A 25,778-nucleotide genomic window follows, 5' to 3' on the forward strand; every position below is an offset into this window, starting at 1 on the left:
AGGATATCGGCACAAGAACTTATGGATGCCAAGAGGATATGAACAAAAGATCTTCCTGCACTCAATGATATGAGCACAAGAACTGCTAGATCCCAAGGTGATGTGAGCACAAAAATTAGTAGACATCATGGATATATGGGCACAAAAAGTGGTAGACACCAGGGGGATATGGGCACAAGAAATGCTAGATCCCAGGGAGATATGGGCACAAAAATTGGTAGACACCAAGAGGATATGGGCACAAAAATTGGTAGATTCCAAGGGGACATGGGCACAAGAAATGCTAAACCCCAGGGGGATATGGGCACACAAATTGGTAGACACCAGGGGAATATGGGCACAAAAAATGGTAGACACCAAAGGAATATGGGCACAAGAAATGCTAGATCCCAGGGAGATATGGGCACAAAAATTGGTAGACAAGACACCAAGAGGATATGGGCACAAAAATTGGTAGATTCCAAGGGGACATGGGCACAAGAAATGCTAAACCCCAGGGGGATATGGGCACAAAAAACGGTAGACACCAAAGGGATATGGGCACAAGAAATGCTAGATCCCAGGGAGATATGGGCACAAAAATTGGTAGATACCAAGGTGACATGGGCACAAGAACTGATGGATACCAAGAGGATATGAACAAAAGATCTGCCTGCAGTCAATGATATAAGCACAAGAACTGCTAGATCTCAAAGTGATGTGAGCAGATAAATTTGTAGACATCATGGATATATGGGCACAACAATTGGTAGACATTGGGGGTATATGGGCAAACAAATTGGTAGACTCCAGAGGGATATGGGCACAAAAATTGGTAGACATTGGGGGTATATGGGCAAACAAATTGGTAGACTCCAGAGGGATATGGGCACAAAAATTGGTAGATTCCAAGGGGATATGGGCACAAGGACTGCTAGTTCCCAGGGAGAATAGAGGAGTTCTTAGGGTGTATCTGCCTTGGAGACCAGTGGAGGGAGATGGTGGGAATACGCAGTAGAGCACGCTTCCCGGAGTAGAAGCAGACTCTGGGCAGAACAGAAGAGAAAGAAGGCGCTTCTAAGTGCAGTACATCCACATCTTGATTGGTAAAAATGTTTAATACCACTTACAAAGGATGATAAGGCTTAGGCATATAGAACGTCAATGCAGGGCTCCTGTCACTGTTTCCTGGAGCTCACTGTGCCATCCAGTAGCAGCAGGGGGAGCTCAGGTGCAACTCCAAGATGGCCACCGCTCTTTCTGGGCCGCTGTGGAACACACGGCGTCTGCGTGGAATGCACGTCCAGCAAGTGACGTCAATGGTGGGCAGTGATGCGTTTCAGAGCATGCACAATAGCTCCTTCATCAAGACCGTGACCCACTGAGGACTGAGCCACGGGCGGACTGACAACTCATGGGGCCCCCGGGCAATAGGGGATCATGGGGGCCCTGTGTCCTTGCCCAAACTCAAAAAAGACTATGAAAAAGGTATCAGGGGCATCTCATGGGGCCCCCTACTGACCCCGGGCCCTCGGATAGTGGCCGAGTTTCCAAATAGTCAGTCCGCCCCTGGACAGAGCCAAATAAATAGGGGGGAAGGCAGGGACAGGGTGGAACAATCAGGAAAGGGACATACCTATAAATGTAATAGACCCAGGCAAATGGTGACAGGATCCCAGTGCAATATACAATAATGTCGGAAACTATAAAAATAGGAATAATGATAACATATGAACCCGGGCAATGATATAACGGTTGGGTTAGTTTCAGGCTGACGGCTGGTATTTAGTGAAGCTGAAGTGACGCCCATTTAAAGACACAGATCCATCCCAATAAATAGTGTGAGAAAATTATCGCTTGATAAGGGAGGAGATGATGTACTAAGGTGGGCTATGTACACTTTACTGGGGATATATTATGGTGCTAATCTCATGCTCCTCCTTCAAGCCCCCTGAAGATAGTACATCCGAAGTGTAAATCCAATATATCTCTCTTTGGCATAGGCATTGAAACCTTTCAGCAACAGTGTTCCTAGACATTTTGTGGATTGCGCAGCCCCACCTCCTTTGTCAAGCGCACAGTCCTGCACATTATACCAGCAGACACAATCCTAGTATAATTTGCGGAGCTGCGTCAGAGTCATCATCGGCGTCTTTGTCAGCGTCTTGTATTTTGGTCTTTCAGGTGTTTGCAAGATGTAGCGATTATTGAGGAAATTGCCGCCTACTACAAATCTCCATTTAAGATGCCACCACTGTCAGAGGATTGCCTGTATCTGAATATCTTCACTCCAAGTATCAGAGAAAAGGAATCAAAGTTACCTGTGAGTATCGCAACAAAAGAGGAGGCCACTGGTAATGCAAAGTTAAAGTGTAAATATGTTCAAAAAGAAAAAAAATACATATATACTTTAAGTTTCAATTCTCAGTTGGTTCCCTCTTTTTCTTTAAAACTCTGTGTTCATTTGGTCCTCATAAATCAGTCCAAAGATCCTCATCTGTATGGATTTCCTTTCCTGTGTCTACAATTCATTCTACTCAGGGGCGGACTGACCATTTGGAAACTCGGGCACTGCCCGAGGGCCTGGGTCAGTAGGGAGCCCCATGAGATGTCCCTGGTACCTTTTTCATAGGCTTTTTTGAGTTTGGGCAAGGACACAGGGGCCCCATGATCCCCTATTGACCGGGGGCCCCATGAGTTGTCAGTCCGCCCCTGACTGGAAGTAAGCGAAGATGAGCAATTGTTACTCAGCAATTGCTGTATAAATACACTATATTGCCAAAAGTATTAGGACCCCCCTCCAAATCATTGGATTCAGGTGTTCCAATCCCCTCCATGGCCACAGGTGTATAAAATCAAGCCCCTAGGCATGCAGACTGCTTCTGCAAACATTTGTGAAAGAATGGGTCGCTCTCAGGAGCTCAGTGACTCCAAGCGTGGTACCATGATAGGTGGCCACCTGTGGACTAAGTCCATCCGTGACATTTCTTGGCTACTAAATATTCCACGCTCAACTGTTAGTGGGATTATAACAAAGTGGAAGCAACTGGGAACAACAGCAACTCAGCCACCAAGTGGTAGGCCATGTCACATGACAGGGCGGGGTCAGTGCATGCTGAAGTGCACAGTGCGCAGAAGTCACCAACTGTCTGCAGAGTCAATAGCTAAAGACCTTTAAACTTGGTGTGGCCTTCAGATTAGCACAACAACAGTGCATAGAGAGCTTCATGGAATGGGTTTCCATGGCTGAGCAGCTGCATCCAAGGCTTACATCACCAAGTGCAATGCAAAGCGTCAGATGCAGTGGTGTAAAGCACGCCACCACTGGACTCTAGAGCAGTGGAGACGTGTTCTCTGGAGTGACCAATCAAGCTTCTCTGTCTGGCAATCCAATGGACGTGTCTGGGTTTGGCAGTTGCCAGGAGAACAGTACTTACCTGACTGCATTGTGCCAAGTGTAAAATTTGGTGGAGAGGGATTATGGTGTAGGGTTGTTTTTCAGGGGTTGGGCTTGGCCCCCTAGTTCCAGTGAAGGGAACTCTTAAGGCGTCAGCATACCAAGACATTTTGGACAATTTCATGCTCCCTACTTTGTGGGAAGAGTTTGGGGATGGTCCGTTCCTGTTCCAAACGGACTGCGTAGCAATGCTCAAAGCAAGGTCCATAAAGACATGGAGGAGCCAGTTTGGGGTGGAGGAACTTGACTGGCCTGCGCAGAGTCCTGACTTCAACCCGATAGAACACCTTTGGGATGAATTAGAGCGGAGACTGTGAGCCAGGCCTCCTCCCCCGACATCAGTGCCTGACCTCACAAATGTGCTTCTGGAAGAATGGTCCAACCTTCCCATAGACACCCTCCTAAACCTTGTGGACGGCCTTCCCAGAAGAGTTGAAGCTGTTATAGCTGCACAGGGCGAGGCCAACTCAATACTGAACCCTCCGGACTAAGACTGGGATGTCATTAAAGTTCATTTGCGTGTAAAGGCCGGCCGACCAATACTTCTGGCAATATAGTGTATGAAGAGTGATTTCTACATTGTCTCAGATTGTGATGTCACTCCACATTCTTGTGTTTATAGGTCATGTTCTTCATACATGGTGGTGGGCTGTTGGTGGCTGGAGCCAGTCTTTTTGACTGTTCTGCGCTCAGTGTCTACGAGAATGTGGTTGTCGTGTCCATTCAGTACCGGCTAGGAATTCTGGGATTTTTCAGGTAAATCTCTCCATTTTTCCCCTTTATTTAAAGCACAAAACTCCCATTAAGGCCACACTGCTGTAAAGGCGCCCCAATACACCTCCTCAATGGTTGGGCATGACCCTGCGCTGCATTGCTGAAAATCCTGCATGCACATTTTTACGACTTTTTATGTATTTCCTTCTCCCCCCCCCAGTACCGGAGATGATGAGCTACCTGGTAATCTGGGCTTCTTGGACCAGGTTGCGGCCCTCTATTGGGTGCAGGAGAACATCGCTGATTTCGGGGGCGATCGGCACTCTGTCACCATATTTGGGGAGTCCGCCGGGGGAGTCAGTGTCTCAGCTTTGGTAAGATTCCACTTGCCAACTAACCAAGGATCGCCAGCGAAGCCAAGCGATTTAGTAAAGAAATAGAAAAACTGCACTAGGATCCCAAAAGTATGAGTAATATACAGCAGCTGATAGACAGTACTCAAATATATTCTAGAAAGGTGCAGCGCTCTGAAAATACAAATAAACAAATATTAATAGTGCATGAGTAAATATAAATATAGTGCAGAAGTAAACACACTACTTGTGTGACAATATTCAAATTACCATATTTTTCACTCCATAAGACGCATCTAGGTTTTAGAGGAGGAAAACAAGAAAAAAAAATTCTGAAACAATGGACTGCAGACATAGTACAGGAGATGACCAGAGACTTCAGATATACTACAGGAGATGGTCAGAGACTGCAGACATAGTACAGGAGATGACCAGAGACTGCGGACCTACTAGAGGAGATGACCAGAGACTGCAGACATAGTACAGGAGATGACCAGAGACTGCAGACATAGTACAGGAGATGACCAGAGACTGCGGACATAGTACAGGAGATGACCAGAGACTGCGGACATAGTACAGGAGATGACCAGAGACTGCGGACATAGTACAGGAGATGACCAGAGACTGCGGACATAGTACAGGAGATGACCAGAGACTGCAGACATAGTACAGGAGATGACCAGAGACTGCGAACCCAGTACAGGAGATGACCAGACTGCGGACACAGTACAGGAGATGACCAGAGACTGCAGACACAGTACAGGAGATGACCAGAGACTGCAGACACAGTACAGGAGATGACCAGAGACTGCGGACACAGTACAGGAGATGACCAAAGACTGCGGACACAGAACAGGGGATGACCAGAAACTGCGGACCTACTAGAGGAGATGACCAGATACTGCAGACCTACTAGAGGAGATGACCAGAGACTGAGGACATACTACAGGAGATGACCAGAGACTGAGGACATACTACAGGAGATAACCAGAGACTGCGGACATAGTACAGGAGATGACCAGAGACTGCAGACATAGTACAGGAGATGACCAGAGACTGCAGACATAGTACAGGAGATGACCAGAGACTGCGGACATAGTACAGGAGATGACCAGAGACTGCAGACACAGTACAGGAGATGACCAGAGACTGCAGACATAGTACAGGAGATGACCAGAGACTGCGGACACAGAACAGGGGATGACCAGAGACTGCGGACATAGTACAGGAGATGACCAGAGACTGCGGACATAGTACAGGGGACGACCACAGACTGCAGACACAGTACAGGAGATGACCAGAGACTGCGGACACAGTACAGGAGATGACCAGAGACTGCGGACACAGTACAGGAGATGACCAGAGACTGCGGACCCAGTACAGGAGATGACCAGACTGCGGACACAGTACAGGAGATGACCAGAGACTGCGGACACAGTACAGGAGATGACCAGAGACTGCGGACACAGTACAGGAGATGACCAGAGACTGCGGACATAGTACAGGAGATGACCAGAGACTGCGGACAGTACAGGAGATGACCAGAGACTGCAGACACAGTACAGGAGATGACCAGACTGCGGACACAGTACAGGAGATGTCTGCAGAACTTTGGGGAGCGGGTACTTGAATTTGACAGGTACTCGCTCCCACTTCCGCAGAGTTGTCCTCCCTCCCTATCGTGTGGGACATGTGACAGGTCCCAGAAGACTGCCAGACCATTCACAAAGCGCAGTGCTTCTCACGCATGTGCAGTCGGCACCCGAATGTAAAGCCGCAAGCTGTCACAGCCTGGTGCCCACACTAAAGATGCCGGCGCCAGGAAGAGAAGACGATGAGGACGCTGCTGAACCGAGGAACAATATTCACTCCATAAGAAGCACAGACATTTTCCCCCATTTTTTGGGGGGGAAAAAGTGCGTCTTATGGAGAAAAAAATACGGTATGTGAAAAAACATCAATATATTAAATAACAAAAAGAAAATGAAAATAAAAAGTCCCAATGAAGAGCCAATAAAAATTGATCTTCCCAGGGTGCAACAAAAAGGAGAAATGTAAGTCTGAATAAACCTCTAAGCCTCCACACAGCAAGACCACACACCACCTCAACAAGAGGGGGGCTTACCAGAATGTTATGACCCCCAAATCAAGAGTGGCCAAATAGCACTTTGTATAGACTCCAAGGCAATCCGCTTTGCTCCAGCAGCATGACATATCCATATACATACACTGTGGTTCAAGGCTCAGCCTTTCAATAGGTTCATACCGAACAGAACCAACATCATCGGAGAAAATTAACACTATCCATAGTGAAGATCAGCAAAACATTGAGGATTTAATATGGTATATATACATACAATGAGCAAATGACAAAAAAAAGCACTTCCAATTCCATACAATATGTTTATGCCAGGATTAAAGATGGCCGCTTAAGTACTTTTAAGTCACAGACCCCAAAACATACATCCTGTAAATGAGTGTCATAGAAATGTCAGCAAGCAGTGTAAGCCCCTGAATATCACCTGCTATCAGCCTCTTGCAGTCCCTGTACAGCAGAGCTCAGATTGAAAAAGGGAGAAGCTTTACAGGGACTGCAGGGACTACAGGGTTCATGTGCTGTAAAGCAGCATGCTGATAGCAGGAGAGAGCAGAGTGATTGAGAGATGAGCTTATCAGTCTGATGCTTCATATGTATATACAGTATATATACAGTAACCTTTCCATGTTCTAGGTGCTCTCTCCTTTAACAAAAGGACTCTTTCACAAAGCCATCGCTGAGAGCGGAACAGTGGCGATGCCCGGGATGGCAGTCAGTAAGCCGGAGGACCTCATCTTCTACCGTGATGTAAGTCCACCATCATACATTGCCTTGTACAATCATTGCAGTGGATAGTATGTCAGAGCTATATATATGTATAATAATAATAGTTCCTCTGGTGCAGAATACGATGGAATTGGCTCATTGTGCAGTGGATAGTACACATAGTGGCTCAGTAGTTATCACTAATGCTCCCTAGTGTGTATATTTTATGTATATATATATATATATATATATATATATACATATATATATGGGGACATTAGAGTGTAAGCTCCTCTGGTACAGAGACTGATGACACTGGCTCGGTGTTCTCTTTACAGCACTGTGGTATATGTCAGAGCTATATAAACATTTAATAATAACAGTATGTGACTGTGGGAGGACATTTGAGTTTAAGCTCCTCTGGTGCAGAGACTGATGTCACTGGCTCAGTGTTCTCTGTACAGCACTGCGGTATATGTCAGAGCTATATAAATGTATAATAATAATAGTGTCTGACTGTGGGGGGACATTAGAGTGTAAGCTCCTCTGGTGCAGAGACCGATGTGACTGGCTCAGTGTTCTCTGTACAGCACTGCGGTATATGTCAGAGCTATATAAATGTATACTAATAGTGTGTGACTGTGAGGGGTATTACAGTGTAAGTTCCACTGGTATGACTGGCTCAGTGTTTTCTGTACATGCGGTATATGTCAGAGCCAGGGGCGGATTGACCATTTGGAAACTCGGGCACTGCCTGATGGCCCGGGGTCAGTAGGGGGCCCCATGAGATGCCCCTGGTACCTTTTTCATAGGTTTTTTTGAGTTTGGGCAAGGGCACAGGGGCCCCATGATCCCCTATTGCCCGGGGGCCCCATGAGTTGTCAGTCCGCCCCTGGTCAGAGCTATATAAATGTATAATAATAGTGTGTGAATGTGGGGGGACATTAGAGTGTAAGCTCCCCTTGTGCAGAGTCTGACGGGAATGGCTAGGTGTTTGCTGTACAGTACCATGGCACATGTCAGAGATGTATTAATTAACAGTGATTTCTGTATCATTATTAGCTCGAAAGAGTAGGGCCCTCTAACCCCTCGTGTGCTGTTTGATGTTACTGTTCTGTTTCATGTATTGTCCCCCCTCTATTGTACAGCGCTGAGCAAACCCTTTGGCGCTATATAAACTCGATAAATAAATAAATAAATAAATAAATCTTGCACACATGACAGGTTCACATGACAGTTTTGATCTCAGTTCTTCAACTCAGATTTTTTTTTTAAACAAAGATTGTAGTGATGAGATCCCTGATCCGGGTTTGTGTGTCCCTCCTTCAGGTGGTGTCGGGACTCTCTGGCTGTGACGTGTCCTCAGTGGTGGAGTGCCTCAAGCTGAAGTCAGAGGAGGAGATCTTGTCTGCCACTTTAAAACTGGTGCGTCATGTTCAAGGCAGGATCAGGGCTGCATTGCATATCTTGAGCCCCATTTTATTTCAACATTGTTTTTCTCAGTTGCTTTTGAGTTTTATAAACACTAGGACTCCTGGTAAAGACAACACACAAATGTATTTTTCCCCCTTTCCTTTGTTGTGTGTATTTTTCTGATTTTTTTTTATAAATCATAGAACAATATATTAAATAAATGAAAAAAGTCTCTTAAAAGATAACAAAATACAGCTACAAAACTGAAAAAAAGGGAGAAAAAAATAATTTTACCAAATCTTTGGGGGATCAGTATTTATGATTGTTCCTGATGTCAAAGTATTATTTGGACTCGTATTGTCTGAAAAAAATTGAAACAATGAAAAAAAAACACCAGAGAGAAGCCAAACGCTACGCGTACAATTGTATTAGTTTTATTTACTTTTATTACTTATGTTTAACTAAATGTTGTCAACAAAGTCCAAACATTGGGTAACAACATCCCCATTTCACCTTCTCCTATTGCGGGTGTCGGCAACCCGCGGCTCCAGAGCCGCATGCGGCTCTTTTTCACCTTGGCTGCGGCTCCGGAGCACACTGCCCACCAGGTGACAGGCAATAGGGCAGCAATGGGCAAACTACGGCCCTTTTAATCCGGCCCGCGGAGCTAGGCTCCCGCTGGCTAGGCTCCTCTCACAGTCCGCCCTGAAGACCGGTGTAGCATGAAAATCTGTCTCCTATGAGGATCTGTCCCCCTCGACGTATCTGCGCATGTGCCGGAGATCGCCGATCGGCTGCTAATGCCTGAAACTGGCACATGCGCAGATACGTCGAGGGGGACAGATCCTCATAGGAGACAGATTTTCATGCTACACCGGAACGGCGCGGGAACACGGCGAGAGGAACGCGCGGAGCAAAGGTAAGTGAATTGACACAGGGGGGACTTGGGGACTTAATATGGGGGATGAATTACTATAGGGGGGATGAATTACTATATGGGGGATGAATTACTATGGGGGATGAATTACTCTATGGGGGATGAATTACTATATGGGGGATGAATTACTATGAGGGATGAATTACTATATGGGGGATGAATTACTATATGGGGGATGAATTACTATGGGGGATGAATTACTATATGGGGGATGAATTACTATATGGGGGATGAATTACTATGGAGGATGAATTACTATATGGGGGATGTATTTTCAGTTTTAAAAATGTGGCTCTCAAAATATATTTCAATCGTGGTTTTGGCGAGATTTGGCTCAGTTGAAAAAAAAGGTTGCCCACCACTGACCTAAGGCTATGATTGTGATCATGACGATACACTGTGGCCCTGATTAACCCTTTGCTTACTGGGCCCTTAAACCCCCTTCATGACCAGAGCGCTTTTTGCAATATATGCAGTGTCGGATTTGTTTTAAATGTTGCAATGGTTTTGCGGCTCCCAGTCTTTTTTCCCTCTCGGAAACGGGTCCAAGTGGCTCTTTATGTCTTAAAGGTTGCAGACCCCTGTCCTATTGTAATCAGTGGGTTTTCTTTACAATTTAGTTCAATGCTATAGAAGTCAATTGATACAATCCTATAGGAGTCAATTGATACAATCCTATAGAAGCCCAATGATACAATGCTATAGACGTCCATTGATACAATGCTATAGAGGTCCATTGATACAATGCTATAAAAGTCCAATGATACAATGCTATAGAGATCCATGGATACAATGCTATAGAAGTCCATTGATACAATGCTATAGAAGTCCAATGATACAATGCTATAGAAGTCCATTGATACAATGCTATAGAAGTCCAGTGATACAATTCTATAGAAGCCCATTGATACAATGCTATAGAAGTCCAATGATACAATGCTATAGAAGTCCAATGATACAATGCTATAGATGTCCAATGATACAATGCTATAAAAGTCCAATGATACTATGCTATAGAAGTCCATTGATACAATGCTATAGAAGCCCAATGATACAATGCTATAGAGGTCCATTGATACAATGCTATAGAGGTCCATTGATACAATGCTATAAAAGTCCAATGTTCCTTTGCTATAGAAGTCCATTGATACAATGCTATAGAAGCCCAATGATACAATGCTATAGAGGTCCATTGATACAATGCTATAGAGGTCCATTGATACAATGCTATAAAAGTCCAATGATACAATGCTATAGAGATCCATGGATACAATGCTATAGAAGTCCATTGATACAATGCTATAGAAGTCCAATGATACAATGCTATAGAAGTCCATTGATACAATGCTATAGAAGTCCAGTGATACAATTCTATAGAAGCCCATTGATACAATGCTATAGAAGTCCAATGATACAATGCTATAGAAGTCCAATGATACAATGCTATAGATGTCCAATGATACAATGCTATAGAAGTCTGATGATACAATGCTATAGAAGTCCATGGATACAATACTATAGAAGTCCAATGATACAATGACATAGAAGTCCTTTGATACAATGCTATAGAGGTCCATTGGTACAATTCTATAGAGTTCCAAAGATACAATGCTATAGAACTGCATTGATATAATGACATAGAAGTCCAATGATACTATGCTATAGAAGTCCATTGATACAATGCTATAGAAGTCCATTGATACAATGCTATAGAAGTGCATTGATACAATGCTATAGAAGTCCAATGATACAATGCTATAATAGTCCATTGATAAAATTCTATAGAAGTCCAATGATACAATGCTATAGAAGTCCGATGATACAATGCTATAGAAGTCCAATGATACAATGCTATAGCAGTCCGATGATACAATGCTATAGAAGTCCAATGATACAATGCTATAGAAGTCCGATGATACAATGCTATAGAAGTCCATTGATACAATGCTATAGAAGTCCATTGATACAATTCTATAGAAGTCCATTGATACAATGCTATAGAAGTGCATTGATACAATGCTATAGAAGTCCAATGATACAATGCTATAATAGTCCATTGATAAAATTCTATAGAAGTCCAATGATACAATGCTATAGAAGTCCGATGATACAATGCTATAGAAGTCCAATGATACAATACTATAGAAGTCCGATGATACAATGCTATAGAAGTCCAATGATACAATGCTATAGAAGTCCGATGATACAATGCTATAGAAGTCCAATGATACAATGCTATAGAAGTCCGATGATACAATGCTATAGAAGTCCATTGATACAATGCTATAGAAGTCCGATGATACAATGCTATAGAAGTCCATTGATACAATGCTATGGAAGTCCATTGATACAATGCTATAGCAGTCCATTGATAGAAAGCATGCCATCAATGAATTTCTTTACCAATGACCTGGAATGCAAACAAAACCAATAGATTGCACTCTGAGAAGGTGTAATGGGGACATGGAACCCCATTATGCCACCTAATAAAGTGATTTTGGGAGAAGGGGGTAACAATGGTGGTGAAAATGTCTCACAGCCCTTGTTTAAAAGCGACGGGAAGTGTCCTTGCTTAAAGTGGGCATGTATGCCTTGTATACTGAGCTGCCCACGCGCAAACCCGGTGTACAAAATTTGATGAATGAACTCCCAGGCATGCGCAGGAGTGATGGCATTTATTGTCGGTATCTTCAGCTGCTTGTGTGTCGTTCTTGTTGGTCTCGCTGTGCACTGCCACCATGTGAAATAAAAAGACAATTTTTCCCAAAGTGTGGCAAATACAAAACCGCCAATTTCACAGCAAAATCAAGATTTCCAAAATCTCAGGCAGTAACAGGCGACAAAGCTTGCTTGGAGAAGTTGATGGGCGCTGCTGGATCCCTGAGGTTTCTGTATTCTATAGTCTTGCTATCATCCAATAGTATGGCACGGTGTAAATATAGAGGATCTGAATGTTGGGTTGGTGGGTTCTACACATTGAAGGACTTCCATGGTCACCTTGGGTGGTGAGAGGGATGAGTGAACCTAGAAGTGAAGTATCACACTGAGATAATGACATCCAAAAAGAATAAACCAACGCGTTTCAGTGACTCTCCACCCTCTTCATCAGAGATTAAGGAATTGTAGCAATGTTATCAATAGTTGGGTGTTATTGAAGTTGTGAATCTGCACAGTATCCATCACGTCTTTCTCTTTCTTCAGGGATTCTTGCCATTGCCGATCTGTGTGGACGGCGTCTTCCTTCCCAAACCGGTGGAGGAGATCCTGGCCAACAAGGAGAGCAACCGAGTCCCGCTCCTCCTGGGCGTCTGTAACCATGAATTTGGATGGATGCTGCCCCAGGTAATGTCATCCATATCCCATCCCCCACCAATCATCACCCAGATCTGTCATTCACAAGGTCCTAGAGAAAGTGAGAAAAATGTAACAGTGGCTTCCACAAGACAAGAATTGTGTGTTTTAATGTATTTTTGAAAGCTGAATTCTGGACAGATATAAATGATACAAATCAACACAGCTCTGTATTTATTATTACATTATTAACAACATTTTATTTGGACCTGGATTTAACCTGGTGTCCACCTCTTGTAGTCCCTGTACAGCAGAGCACATACTGAAAGATGGAGAAGAAGCACAAGGAGCCAATCAGTTGTGCATGTGCTAACAAGGAGCATGCTAATAGGAGGAGAAAGCAGAGTGACAGAGGGATGAGTTTTTCAGTCTGCTGCTTCTCCTTTCACTGTCCAATCACAGACTAGGGGGGGACCTGTAGGTGTTACTAAATTTCAGTAGAGAAAAAAGATTTCCTGTCCTGCGCTGTGTAGCAGAGCTGTGTAAATCTCAGGACTGTGTGAAAAGAAATACAAACCCTTTGCTGTTAAAGCTGCTCCCATGTATGTATTGCATTTCTGGATTTCACGGTTTCCCTAACTCTAGACACATTTTTAGCAGGATTATATTTCTGTCTGTGATTTTTTGGGGAGATTTCCTCTCACTTTCTGTCCCTGTGACATCCATAAAGAGAAAAGGGGGGGGGAAATCAATGTTAAATGTTCTGCTCTTCCCCCACTCCACTGAAAATGTCCCCATTGGATAGATTTCCAATTATTTCCTGTTCACAGACAGACCGGAGGAGCACCAAACCAATGAGTGAAAAAATCCAAAGCTCCATTCACACTTGTGCGACTTGTCATGGGACACTTAAAGTTGCAATACAAGTCGTAGCCCATGTATTTCAATGGAAGCTGTTCAAATCTATGCAACTTAAAAAGGTTCCTGCACTACTTTGATGCCACTTTCATGCGACTTGAGTGCTATAGCCTGCAATGTAAAAAAGGTTGCATGAATGTCGCATGTTATTAATGTGACATTTGTGCAACAGTCAAAGCCAGAGCCAACAACTAAAGTATCATCCAAGTCACACCCAACCAAAGTTGCATCATAATCGCAAAGGAACTCACACGACTGTGGAGTCGCACAAGTGTAAATGGAGCCTTAATAGACCACAGATCGCATAACAGCCGACACGTTCCATAGGCCAACCCACCCTCTTCATCAGGGCTACAGAAAAAGTATAAATATAGACATTATAAAAATGACAAATGTAAGGATAGGATGCTTTTTTGATACTACTGAATTTTGACTCATCTCTGCTGTTAGCCGGGGATATTGGTTGTTAAGTAGCTAGTACCCACCAGCATCCTAACAACCATTGACTCAGCTCTGCTGTCAGCAGGGGATATTGGTTGTTAAGGAGCCAGCATCCTAACAAGTGACTCATCTCTGCTTTCAGCCAGGGATATTGGTTGCTAAGAAGCTGGCACTCGCCAGCATCCTAACAACCAGTCACCTATCTTTGCTGTCAGCTGGGGATATCAGTTGTTAAGAAGGTGGCACCCGCCAGCATCCTAACAACCAGTGACCCATCTCTGCTGTCAGCTGGGGATATTAGTTGTTAAGAAGTTGGCACCCGCCAGCACCCTAACAAGCAGTGACTGCAGATGAACAGCTCTGAATGGCCATATTAATTTGTATGGTGTTGCATACAGATACATGCAGAATGCACATCTGAACACTGCGTTCTAACCGCCGTGTGAATGGACCTTTGGGATAGGTTCTTACTAACACGGCTGAGATTTGATCCGATTTTCAGTGCGGTTATATATTATTTTTGATGCCTTTTTGATACTGAATTTTGACTCATCTCTGCTGTTAGCCGGGGATATTGGTTGTTAAGGAGCCGGTACCCACCAGCATCCTAACAACCAGTGACTCAGCTCTGCTGTCAACTGGGGATATTGGTTATTAAGGAGCCAGCATCCTAACAAGTGACTCATCTCTGCTTTCAGCCAGGGATATTGGTTGCTAAAGACCCGGCACCCGCCAGCATCCTAACAACCAGTGACTCTGCTCTGCTGTCAGTCAGGGATATTGGCTGTCAAGGATCCAGCACCTGACAGCATCCTAACAACCAGTGACTCATCTCTGCTGTCAGTCGGGGAGGCACCCGCCAGCATCCTAACAACCAGTGACTCATCTCTGCTGTCAGCCGGGGAGGCACCTGCCAGCATCCTAACAACCAATGACTGGGTGGATTCCCAGCTGACAACAGAATGTAAATAAATGAGTCTGTCAGTAAAGATAATTTTTAAAAACGGTGTGGGGGCCTCCCCGAAATCCATACCATACCCTTACCCAAGCATTCAGCCACCAGGCCAGGAAAGGGAGCCCCCTCCTCCTGAACCATAGCTTGTCACATGCCCTCAACATGAAGGGGGGGTGAAAAGAAAACTAATGCAGCCGTCACATCTAATTATTAGAAAGCTGCACTATATTTCTGTTATGGTTTGGGGTTGAATACTGCTTTAGGACTGAATAATGAAAACAAAGAGATCCATTACTATTAGCGGGCCTCCAGGAATGTATACATAGGAAGGGCACGGCTGACATGTATGCACAGTATGTGTTTGGTTTAGGGACGTGGAATTTGCTGGCACTGTTTACCATTCCGCAGTTCTATAAATATGTATCTGTTGGGCTTCATCACAATTTATCATTCAGTCCTGATAATGACAGAAGTCTTCTTCTTATCGCATTCACAGTGATGTTTGCAACACTCTTTCAGCTACAATTGATCTTCCAATATGTATTCTTTTGGGTCTCATTCACATTGGTGACAGAGTTTACCCCCCTGAAAAGTGCTCCATTTTTATTTATTTCAGGTACTTATATATCGCCATCAATTTACGCAGCACTTTACATATATATTGTACATTCACATCAGTCCCTAACCCTCAAGGGGTGTACAATCTAAGGTCCCTAACTCACATTCATACATACACATACTAGGGACAATTTTGACAGGAGCCAATTAACCTACCAGCATGTCTTTGGAGTGTGGGAGGAAACCGGAGGAAACCCACGCAGGCACAGGGAGAATATACAAACTCCAGGCACTTTTCAGGAGGTGGTTTAATGGCAATACTGCCACCTCTACAAGTATTTTTTTTTCTTTTTAGATCCAAGGGGGATACTGCATTGCAATACCATGCTGTAACCGCATGCCAAGCAGTTATCACACAGTTACAGCCGCAGTCCTGTTGATTTTATTAGCTGCGTATGGTATGCAGCACCACCTGCCAAATGTGACAGCTTGCTGCACTGCATTGTGTTTGCAATAATGTGTATTGACCTGAGCAGCTGCCATGGCATTTTGTAGGTAGGCAGTTTGGGGGGGAGAAGGGGACGACTTGTTTTTACCACCTCTTTGCCACCCCTGTGAGCGGCTGCCATGGCATTTTGTAGGTAGGCAGTTGGGGGGGAGAAGGGGACGACTTGTTTTTACCACCTTTTTGCCACCCCTGTGAGCGGCTGCCATGGCATTTTGTAGGTAGGCAGTTGGGGGGGAGAAGGGGACGACTTGTTTTTACCACCTCTTTGCCACCCCTGTGAGCGGCTGCCATGGCATTTTGTAGGTAGGCAGTTGGGGGGGAGAAGGGGACGACTTGTTTTTACCACCTCTTTGCCACCCCGTGAGCGGCTGCCATGGCATTTTGTAGGTAGGCAGTTGGGGGGAGAAGGGGACGACTTGTTTTTACCACCTCTTTGCCACCCCTGTGAGCGGCTGCCATGGCATTTTGTAGGTAGGCAGTTGGGGGGGAGACGGGGATGACTTGTCTTTACCACCTCTTTGCCACCCCTGTGAGCGGCTGCCATGGCATTTTGTAGGTAGACAGTTGGGGGGGAGACGGGGACGACTTGTTTTTACCATCTCTTTGCCACCCCTGTGAGCAGCTGCCATGGCATTTTGTTGGTAGGCAGTTGGGGGGGTGACTTGTTATTACCACCTCTTTGCCACCCCTGTGAGCGGCTGCCATGGCATTTTGTAGGTAGGCAGTTGGGGGGGGAGGGGATGACTTGTTTTTACCACCTCTTTGTCGCCCCTGTGATATTGATTTGTAGCCCTGATGAAGGGGGGATGTTTTGGCCCCAAAACGCATTGGAGGTTTTATGTGATCTTACTGTGAACCATCAAGCCCCTTAAACTCCTTCACCATTTTGTTTTGCACTCCTTCAGCTCTTTTCTGAAGAAGCGCAAACAATTACGTACTGCTTTGAACAATAAAGTGCTGAAATCTTGGATGTGTCCTCCTGAACAATAAAACACTGACAGAGGCTCTGACCCTCATCCTCTCCATTTGAAAAAAAAAAAATCTGGGCTTCAACACCTGAATGTTCTGAAAAGGAACTCCCCCCCCTCCTCATTCACACTCCAGTGTATGGTCTGTCTAGTGGCCATTGTGCCGTATTTCCCAGATTCTGGATTAAAAAAAACATTCGACCTGGAGAGCTAGTCAACCTAATAACATTCAATTTCACCCCCTTTTCACACAGAATAAATCTACAGGCTGTTTTCCAGGACAAACTGCTCCATTTTTTTTTTTTTTGTATTCAATCCACCCCAAAAGTGTATACCAGTTTATTCCAGAGAAAAGCCCCCCCCCACCCCCAGGTTCTTCATAGAGAGGGTTATTGTCACGTGATATGAGTGCGACTTTTTATGTGTTTGTTTTTGTGGCAGATATTCAATCTGACAGAAATAACGGAAGGAATGAACAGGGAGTTGGTACAGCGGGCGCTCCAGAAACTTCCCGTGCTGGTGAGTTGTGACGAAGTTCATAGACTTTTGGAAACATAAAACTCTGATTCTATAACTTTTCAAAATTTTATTTCGTTTCTATTTCCAGTCTATTTATTTTATTTATTTTTAATTTGTTTCTTAATTTTTTTTTTCATTTCATTTTATGTATTTTTAATGCATTTCTTTTTTTTTACATTTATTTATTTGTTTCTTAATAGAATGTATTTATTTGACACATATATTGTAGTTTTATATGCAACTATTCAGTTTCGTACTGGGTGGACAATTATGACAGTATTAACAATACATGACATCTACTATGTATGTACATCACATGTTTCTTTGATATGTGTTATAATACGGGTCTATGCTAATTTATTATATACAAATGTAAATATGGGAATGCAAGCAGTGCCCACTCCATCCCACCCGCCACTGTGCTAAGCAGACCACGCCGGAGCTGCTGTTAAACAAGGTTTCCAAAAATTAGTCATTCAAATCCTGTATCTTCTGACTTTTAATAAACAGATAATCCTGTCCAGGGATCCAGTGATGTGCTTACCCGGGCCGGTTCTTGGGGTGCCCGATGCCGGCATGTTAACTGTGGGAAGCCAGCTGTGACTTCTTGCAGTTTCACAGCCGGCTCCCCACTGCACATGTGCGAGCCACGCCGTGCCCTGTGAATGGTCCTGCAGCCTCCTGGGACCTGTGATGTGTCCCAGAAGACTGCAGGCAAGATGGGGGGAGGGCAAACTTCCTCTCAGGTCACCTAGGTTTGGGGTCCCCAAATGTTTTAAATAAAGGGCCAGGTTGCTGTCCTTCAGACTTTAGGGGGGCCGATTTGTGGCCTGTGTGGTAGGCAATGTTCCTGGCCCAGCATCAGTGGAAATAAAAATTGCCTCAGGCTTGGTGGCCAGTGGGAGGAGGAATAGCTTTCTATCATTATTGTCAGTGGAAGAAATAGTGTCCTATTGTTGGTGTCAGTGGAAGAAATAGTGCCTCATTGTTGGTGTCAGTGGAAGAAATAGTGCTTCATTGTTGGTGTCAGTGGAAGAAATAGTGCCTCATTGTTGGTGTCAGTGGAAGAAATAGTGCCTCATTGTTGGTGCCAGTGGAAGAAATAGTGCCTCATTGTTGGTGTCAGTGGAAGAAATAGTGCCCTATTGGTGTCAGTGGAAGAAATAGTGTCCCATTGTTGGTGTCAGTGGAAGAAATAGTGCCTCATTGTTGGTGTCAGTGGAAGAAATAGTGCCTCATTGTTGGTGTCAGTGGAAGAAATAGTGCCTCATTGTTGGTGTCAGTGGAAGAAATAGTGCCCTATTGGTGCCAGTGTAAGAAATAGTGTCCTATTGTTGGTGTCAGTGGAAGAAATAGTGCCCCATTGTTGGTGTCAGTGGAAGAAATAGGGTCCCATTGTTGGTGTAGATTTTCCAATTCCTTTACAATAATCTTCCTCTAGATATGTATATTATATATCCTGATCTTACTACCCCTCTGAAATGTATTTTTTATATTCTATCTTATCTCTATTGCCTCTTATATCTTGAGGGAGGGAGGAGGGGCTAGTGATGCTGGACATCCTCCTACAAGGAATTGGGGCGGATTCTATTGATATGGGACCTCCGTCTATGACATCACTACTATGACTATAAAATATTTCTATTGTTCTGTGTGTCCAATCTAAACATTGAAAGTGTGATCTCTGTAACTTACAGTTGTGATGAGATAGCGATAACTCCAATCTTAGTTGAATAACACAGGCAGTGACTCGATCCAGACGACACCTTGTAGATCTTGTGAAGTTTATTCCATAAACTGAGAGGATCTTACAACAATGAACATCAGATAGGTCAAAAGATCATAATGTGATCTACTCATAAGACATGAGGCTTGAAGCTGAGGTGCATTATTGGGAAAATGAATAAAAGGGGTGGGGCTATCTATACAGCATGACCTAAACCGGGTGTCGGCAACCTGCGGCTCCAGAGCCGCATGCGGCTCTTTTTCACCTTTGCTGCGGCTCCGGAGCACACTGCCCACCAGGTGACAGGCAGCCGCGGCTCGCGAGCCACATGCGGCCTCTTTACACACTTCAATGCGGCTCTTCTGTGTGCCGGGCGCCCGCTCCCCTCCCTCCTCTCGGGCGGCCGCCCCAAAAGTCAGGACTCTGCAGCTAGCCCAGCAATGGGCAAACTACGGCCCGGCTGACCTTTTAATCCGGCCCGCGGAGCGTGGCAAACATTGGCTGTCAGGATGTAGGCGGGGCAGCCAGGATGTAGGCGGGGCAGCGTGACGAACTCCTCTCCTCTCACAGTCCGCCCTGAAGACCGGAACGGCGCGGGAACACGGCGAGAGGAACGCGCGGAGCAAAGGTAAGTGAATTGACACAATATGGGGAATGAATTACTATAGGGGGGATGAATTACTATAGGGGGGATGAATTACTATGGGGGATGATTTACTATATGGGGGATGAATTACTATATGGGGGATGAATTACTATATGGGGGATGAATTACTATGGGGGATGAATTACTATATGGGGGATTAATTACTATGGGGGATGAATTACTATATGGGGGATTAATTACTATAGGGGGGATGAATTACTATATGGGGGATGAATTACTATGGGGGATGAATTACTATATGGGGGATGAATTACTATGGGGGATGAATTACTATATGGGGGATGAATTACTATATGGGGGATGAATTACTATGGGGGATGAATTACTATATGGGGGATGAATTACTATATGGGGGATTAATTACTATGGGGGATGAATTACTATATGGGGGATGAATTACTATATGGGGGATGAATCACTATATGGGGGATGAATTACTATGGGGGATGAATTACTATATGGGGGATGAATTACTATAGGGGGGATGAATTACTATATGGGGGATGAATTACTATGGGGGATGAATTACTATATGGGGGATGAATTACTATGGGGGATGAATTACTATATGGGGGATGAATTACTATATGGGGGATGAATTACTATGGGGGATGAATTACTATATGGGGGATGAATTACTATGGGGGATGAATTACTATGGGGGATGAATTACTATATGGGGGATGTATTTTCAGTTTTAAAAATGTGGCTCTCAAAATAAATTTCAATCGTGGTTTTGGCGAGATTGGGCTCAGTTGAAAAAAAAGGTTGCCCACCACTGCATTAAGGTAAGAAACAATATATGCAGTGTCGGATTTGTTTTAAATGTTGCAATGGTTTTGCGGCTCCCAGTCTTTTTTTTTCCCTTCGGAAACGGGTCCAAGTGGCTCTTTATGTCTTAAAGGTTGCAGACCCCTGACCTAAACCAAAGGAAGGGGAGGAGCAGAGACAAAAGACAAAGAACACTTAAAGGCATATGACAGTCATGTGACACATGACATCTATCATTTGTAGGGATTGAGCTCCAGAGTGCTCCCTTCTGTCCTGGATGAATACCTCTCTGATGTCAGCGATCCGTTTGCATTCCGTGACCGTTTTCTCGATATCTGTGGAGACGTTCTGTTCATTACTCCCACACGTAGAGTCGCCAACTATCACCGCGGTAAGCCTGGGAAGAGGGGGGGGGGGCAAATTGGTGCAAATGACTCTTCTTGCATCTTTGTATTCTGGAGCTGATCACAGGATTGGAAGACACACGGCCAGCCAAGACACTTCCCCATGGATCACTAAATAAAGACACCGTGTGACCCCCTCCAAACACAAACTTCACTTATAAACCACATAAATAGCTACTTGTCTCTAGATTTTAAGGCCTATATATATATATATATATATATATCACATATTGTATCTAATATATGTCTTTTTTATAATCTTCAGCTCCATCTAGTGGCCATAAAGTAATATTTTTTTCTGATTGAGGTACTTCAGGAAAATGCTGCACTATGGCCACTAGATGGAGCTGATGATTACAAGAAATCAACATGCTGGGGCATTCACACAGCAAATTTGTATTTTTGGTTTCCCAGTCTGACAGGAAGGCTGACATTCCAAATCCCATTCCTGTCTGCAATAGCCTAAAGCAGGGGTGTCCAAACTATGGCCCTCCAGCTGGTGAAGTACTACAAGTCCCATCATGCCTCTGCCTCTAGGTGTCTTGTCTGTGGATACCAGAGTCTTGCAAGGCCTCATGGGACTTGCAGTTCCTCAACACCTGGAGGACCATAGTTTGGACACCCCTGGCCTAAAGGACAGTGAGCAACAGAGGGGTTTCTGGGTGTGTTTAGGACTGCATGAGCCATGACAGACTGTGTGATCTGAGCCAAAGCTAGACCCACCCAAGCAGAGTGATAATAATGAGAAGAGAAGCTGGGAACTGGAAGTGTTAGAGGTAGCATTTCCTCAGTCTTTCCTCCCTCAGCAATCAGTCTTTTGCAGGCAGAAGGAAGCATTTCCTTAGTCTCCCCTCCCTCAGCAATCAGTCTTTTGCAGGCAGGAAGAAGCATTTCCTCAGTCTCCCCTCCCTCAGTAATCAGTCTGCTGCAGACAGGAGGAAGAATTTCCTCAGTCTCCCCTCCCTCAGTAATCAGTCTGCTGCAGACAGGAGGAAGCATTTCCTCAGTCTCCCCTCCCTCAGTAATCAGTCTGCTGCAGACAGGAGGAAGCATTTCCTTCGTTTCCTCCTCCCCCAGAGATCAGACAGCAACAGCAGACCTTCGCCTTGTGCTACAAAGTTACATTGTTGCAGTCTGATCACCAAGGAACTGCAACAGTATGAACTCACAAGTGTCTGATCTGTGTCAGACTTTTGTGAACACAGTTGAAACAGGGGCGGACTGACCATTTGGAAACTCGGTCACTGCCCTGGGGCCAGTAGGGGGCCCCATGAGATGCCCCTGGTACCTTTTTCATAGGCTTTTTTGAGTTTGGGCAAGGACACAGGGGCCCCATAATCCCCTATTGCCCAGGGGCCCCATGAGTTGTCAGTCCGCCCCTGAGTTGAGAACTGCACAGGCACCAGGATTTACATCAATATGTCTCTCTGAGCCGGCATCTCAGTCCAGGAAGTAGCTGGTGACCCTGGATGAAGCCTGAATAAAGATGGTGCCGTCCTTCCAGAGAGAAAAGCAGATGAAAGCGTTGTCAGGGGGAGTCCTGTGATCTGTGTGAGAGGGAATAAACACCTGGAAGGGTTACAGTGACACATCACTCGGCATGTTGCCTTTATATCTGATGACAGGTCCACTTTAGGCTGGTTGACGTCTTTGTGAAGTTGTCCTGACTCTCCATTTCTTATTGGACAGACTCCGGCCTTCCTGTCTATTTCTATGAATACCAGCACCGCCCGTCCTTGTTTGATGGCGTCCGGCCGGACTTTGTGAAGGCGGATCACGTGGATGAGATTGTCTACGTGTTTGGAGGTCCCTTCCTGAGGGACGGTGTGCTCTATGCCGGTAAGCACAGCTCACAATGCCGTCATGGAGGGGATGATTGATGGTGGGATTGGTTTGGCTCAGATGTGGGCAGGGCTGCTGTTAGAAACCACATGGGACCCCATACAGCCAGCCTGACAGGACCCACTAAAAAAAAAACCCCACAGTTTACTATGCTTCAGTTATGAATGAACACGGTGAGTGATTGGTACCAATCACTCATTGTGTCCATTCATGAAAGGAAGAGGTTGGTAAATGTGACATTGTTACCGGACCTGTCCCCCACTCTCCATCCTGAACGTTCATATTGTGTGTTTGCAGCTGCGGGTGGGAAGTAGAGGGGAGCAGCTGGCAGCACTGCAGGGGTGGGGGCACATAGAGGGGCCTGAGCAGCAGGGGGAAACATATGGTTAACAAGGAGGATGATGGGCGTGGCGGGGGACAATTTCTGGAATCGATCCCCTGTATGGTTTTCTCTGCAGCAGCTGAAAGCCATCTGGAGGGAGAAGAGAAGAAGCCCGCTTTCAGCTGCTGCAGAAAGAGCCATACAGGGGATCAGTTCCAGGAATTGCACCCCCCCCCTCCCCTCCATGCTGATCACCCTCCCTGCCCACATCAAATTCACCTAGCTGCCTGGGCCCCCCTGCTGGCCTGGACCCCGTACAGGAGGACTAGTGGTGCCCCCATATCCACAGCCCTGGATGTGGGTGGGGGGGAGGGGTGGGCAGTGTGATGAGTCAGACCTGTCAGCATGGATCTGAAGTTATGTTCTGCAGAGCCCAGTGAGAGCCGATTGGAGGGAAGGGAAACACACTCCTTCACACAGCACACAGGAACAGACCTGAGGTTCTCAATCACAAGCTGTGTGCTGGAGCTCCCTCCCTCTCACCATTTTTTCACTTGGTGTCAAGAAAACTTGTCAGAAGTGACCCATGCAGATAGCACGGGAATGAGGCAGCAGACAGAAATGACACATAGTGCTCTGGATTGAGACATCTACAAACTAAAGAGGGATGTGTTTTGTTTATATTTCATGTCTGAGGTTTACAACCACTTTACACTCTGTCTGGGCTGCTGGAGGGAGGTAAACCTCCAATTAAGAAAATCCCCTTGTTTTCTTTCATTTAATCCCCAATCTACCTTTTTATCCTGACAGTGTATTTGAGTGTCTGTAAACAGCACAGCCTGACACTGAGCTCACAGGCCTGTTCTGGCAGGGAGAGAATACTAGCGAATAATAAAAAATAAGTAATTCCTGAAAGCTAAGATTGCATTATTATCAATTCAAGAGTGGAGAGTCAGATTATTACAAATGTACACAAATGTATATAAATACCTTAAATAAATACAAAAATATATAATTAACACAAACAGAAATTAAATAGATAAATAAACAATAAATCAGACAGATAAATAAATAAATTGTTAGAGAACTTAAATAAATAAAAAACAAACAAATTACAACATTAAATAAATAAACAACAGATAACTAAATCAATCAGATAAATAAATAAACAGATAACTATAAATAAACAGATAACTAAATAAATCACTAAATAAAATAAATAAACAGATTCCTAAATTAAATAAATAAACAAACAAACAAACAGCTAACTAAATAAACCAAATCACTAAATAAAATAAATAAATAAACAGATTAACTAAATTCATTAGATACATAAATAAACAGATAACTAAATAAAACAAATCACTAAATAAAATAAATAAATGAACAGATTACTAAGATAAATATATAAACAAACAAAGAAACAGATTACTAAATAAAAATAAATAGATAAACAGATAGCTAAATTACATAAATAAATAAACATAAATAAAATAAATCACTAAATAAAATAAACAGATAACTAAATAAAAAATAAAACACTAAATAAAATAAACAGATAACTAAATTAATTAAGTTAAATTAATTAGTTAAATAAATAAAAAAATGTTCACTGGTGATCAATCTACTTTGACAAATGAGTGCATTTTAAGTCCTGTTTTTTGTTTTGCTTTTTTCCACTCTATAACTTACAAAATAATTGTCTACATTTGTAATATTCTCAACACCAGTTAATGAATCTTATAGACTATTAATGAGTGAGGAAACTTGATTTTGCCCTCCCCTTCCCCCCTTGGGCTCATTTAAAGCACCCTTCCCCATTTTGAGCTGCATACTTACCTAGATGTGGCAGAAATTCTAGCCGTGTCCTGCCATGATTTTCACCTCCAGAAAGTAAGGCCTTTTTTTTCCATTGTCTGGGCATCACTTGGAATACAGAAGATGTGTCCATAGAAGACTATGAAGTTCTACTGCACACCCATAGGCAGTGGGAAGAGACCCAGCCAGTTGGAGAGGAACATTTTGGTGGCATGTGGCTGGACTTGGTGTCAGGACTAAGAAGGTATTCAGCTGAGAAGTAGAGAGTGTAGGTTAGAAGAGCTTAGTTGTTGGGGCAAAAAAAAGTAGGAAATCTTTGTTTCAAAGGTTCCATACCCTTAGGTATGATATCAAATTCCATATCTGCCATCAGTCATCCCAGTCTGATCTGCATCATATGGCGTACTCCACTTT

At 44.2% G+C, this 25,778-nt stretch overlaps 1 protein-coding gene across 2 annotated transcripts in view; it reads left to right on the forward strand.

Annotated features, from left to right (window-relative positions):
* LOC149434358 (fatty acyl-CoA hydrolase precursor, medium chain-like) overlaps positions 1-25,778 on the forward strand; it is a 32,823-nt gene that overhangs the window by 4,834 nt on the left and 2,211 nt on the right. Inside the window, exons 1-10 of one of the 2 annotated variants that reach the window (XM_089663782.1) lie at positions 1,328-1,467; positions 2,164-2,302; positions 4,059-4,192; positions 4,371-4,524; positions 7,235-7,348; positions 8,636-8,731; positions 12,858-12,998; positions 17,737-17,814; positions 21,222-21,369; positions 23,072-23,221. In XM_089663782.1, coding sequence (XP_089519908.1) covers positions 2,225-2,302; positions 4,059-4,192; positions 4,371-4,524; positions 7,235-7,348; positions 8,636-8,731; positions 12,858-12,998; positions 17,737-17,814; positions 21,222-21,369; positions 23,072-23,221 — 1,093 coding nt within the window. In that variant the 5' untranslated portion in view covers positions 1,328-1,467; positions 2,164-2,224. Of the gene's footprint in view, positions 1-1,327; positions 1,468-2,163; positions 2,303-4,058; positions 4,193-4,370; positions 4,525-7,234; positions 7,349-8,635; positions 8,732-12,857; positions 12,999-17,736; positions 17,815-21,221; positions 21,370-23,071; positions 23,222-25,778 lie in introns of those variants that run through there. The other variant, XM_089663781.1, reaches the window with a different exon arrangement.

Source organism: Staurois parvus, unplaced genomic scaffold (genome assembly GCF_062004578.1).
Source record: "Staurois parvus isolate SC_StPar_1 unplaced genomic scaffold, SC_StPar_1.0 ptg001766l, whole genome shotgun sequence".
Classification (NCBI taxonomy): domain Eukaryota; kingdom Metazoa; phylum Chordata; class Amphibia; order Anura; family Ranidae; genus Staurois; species Staurois parvus.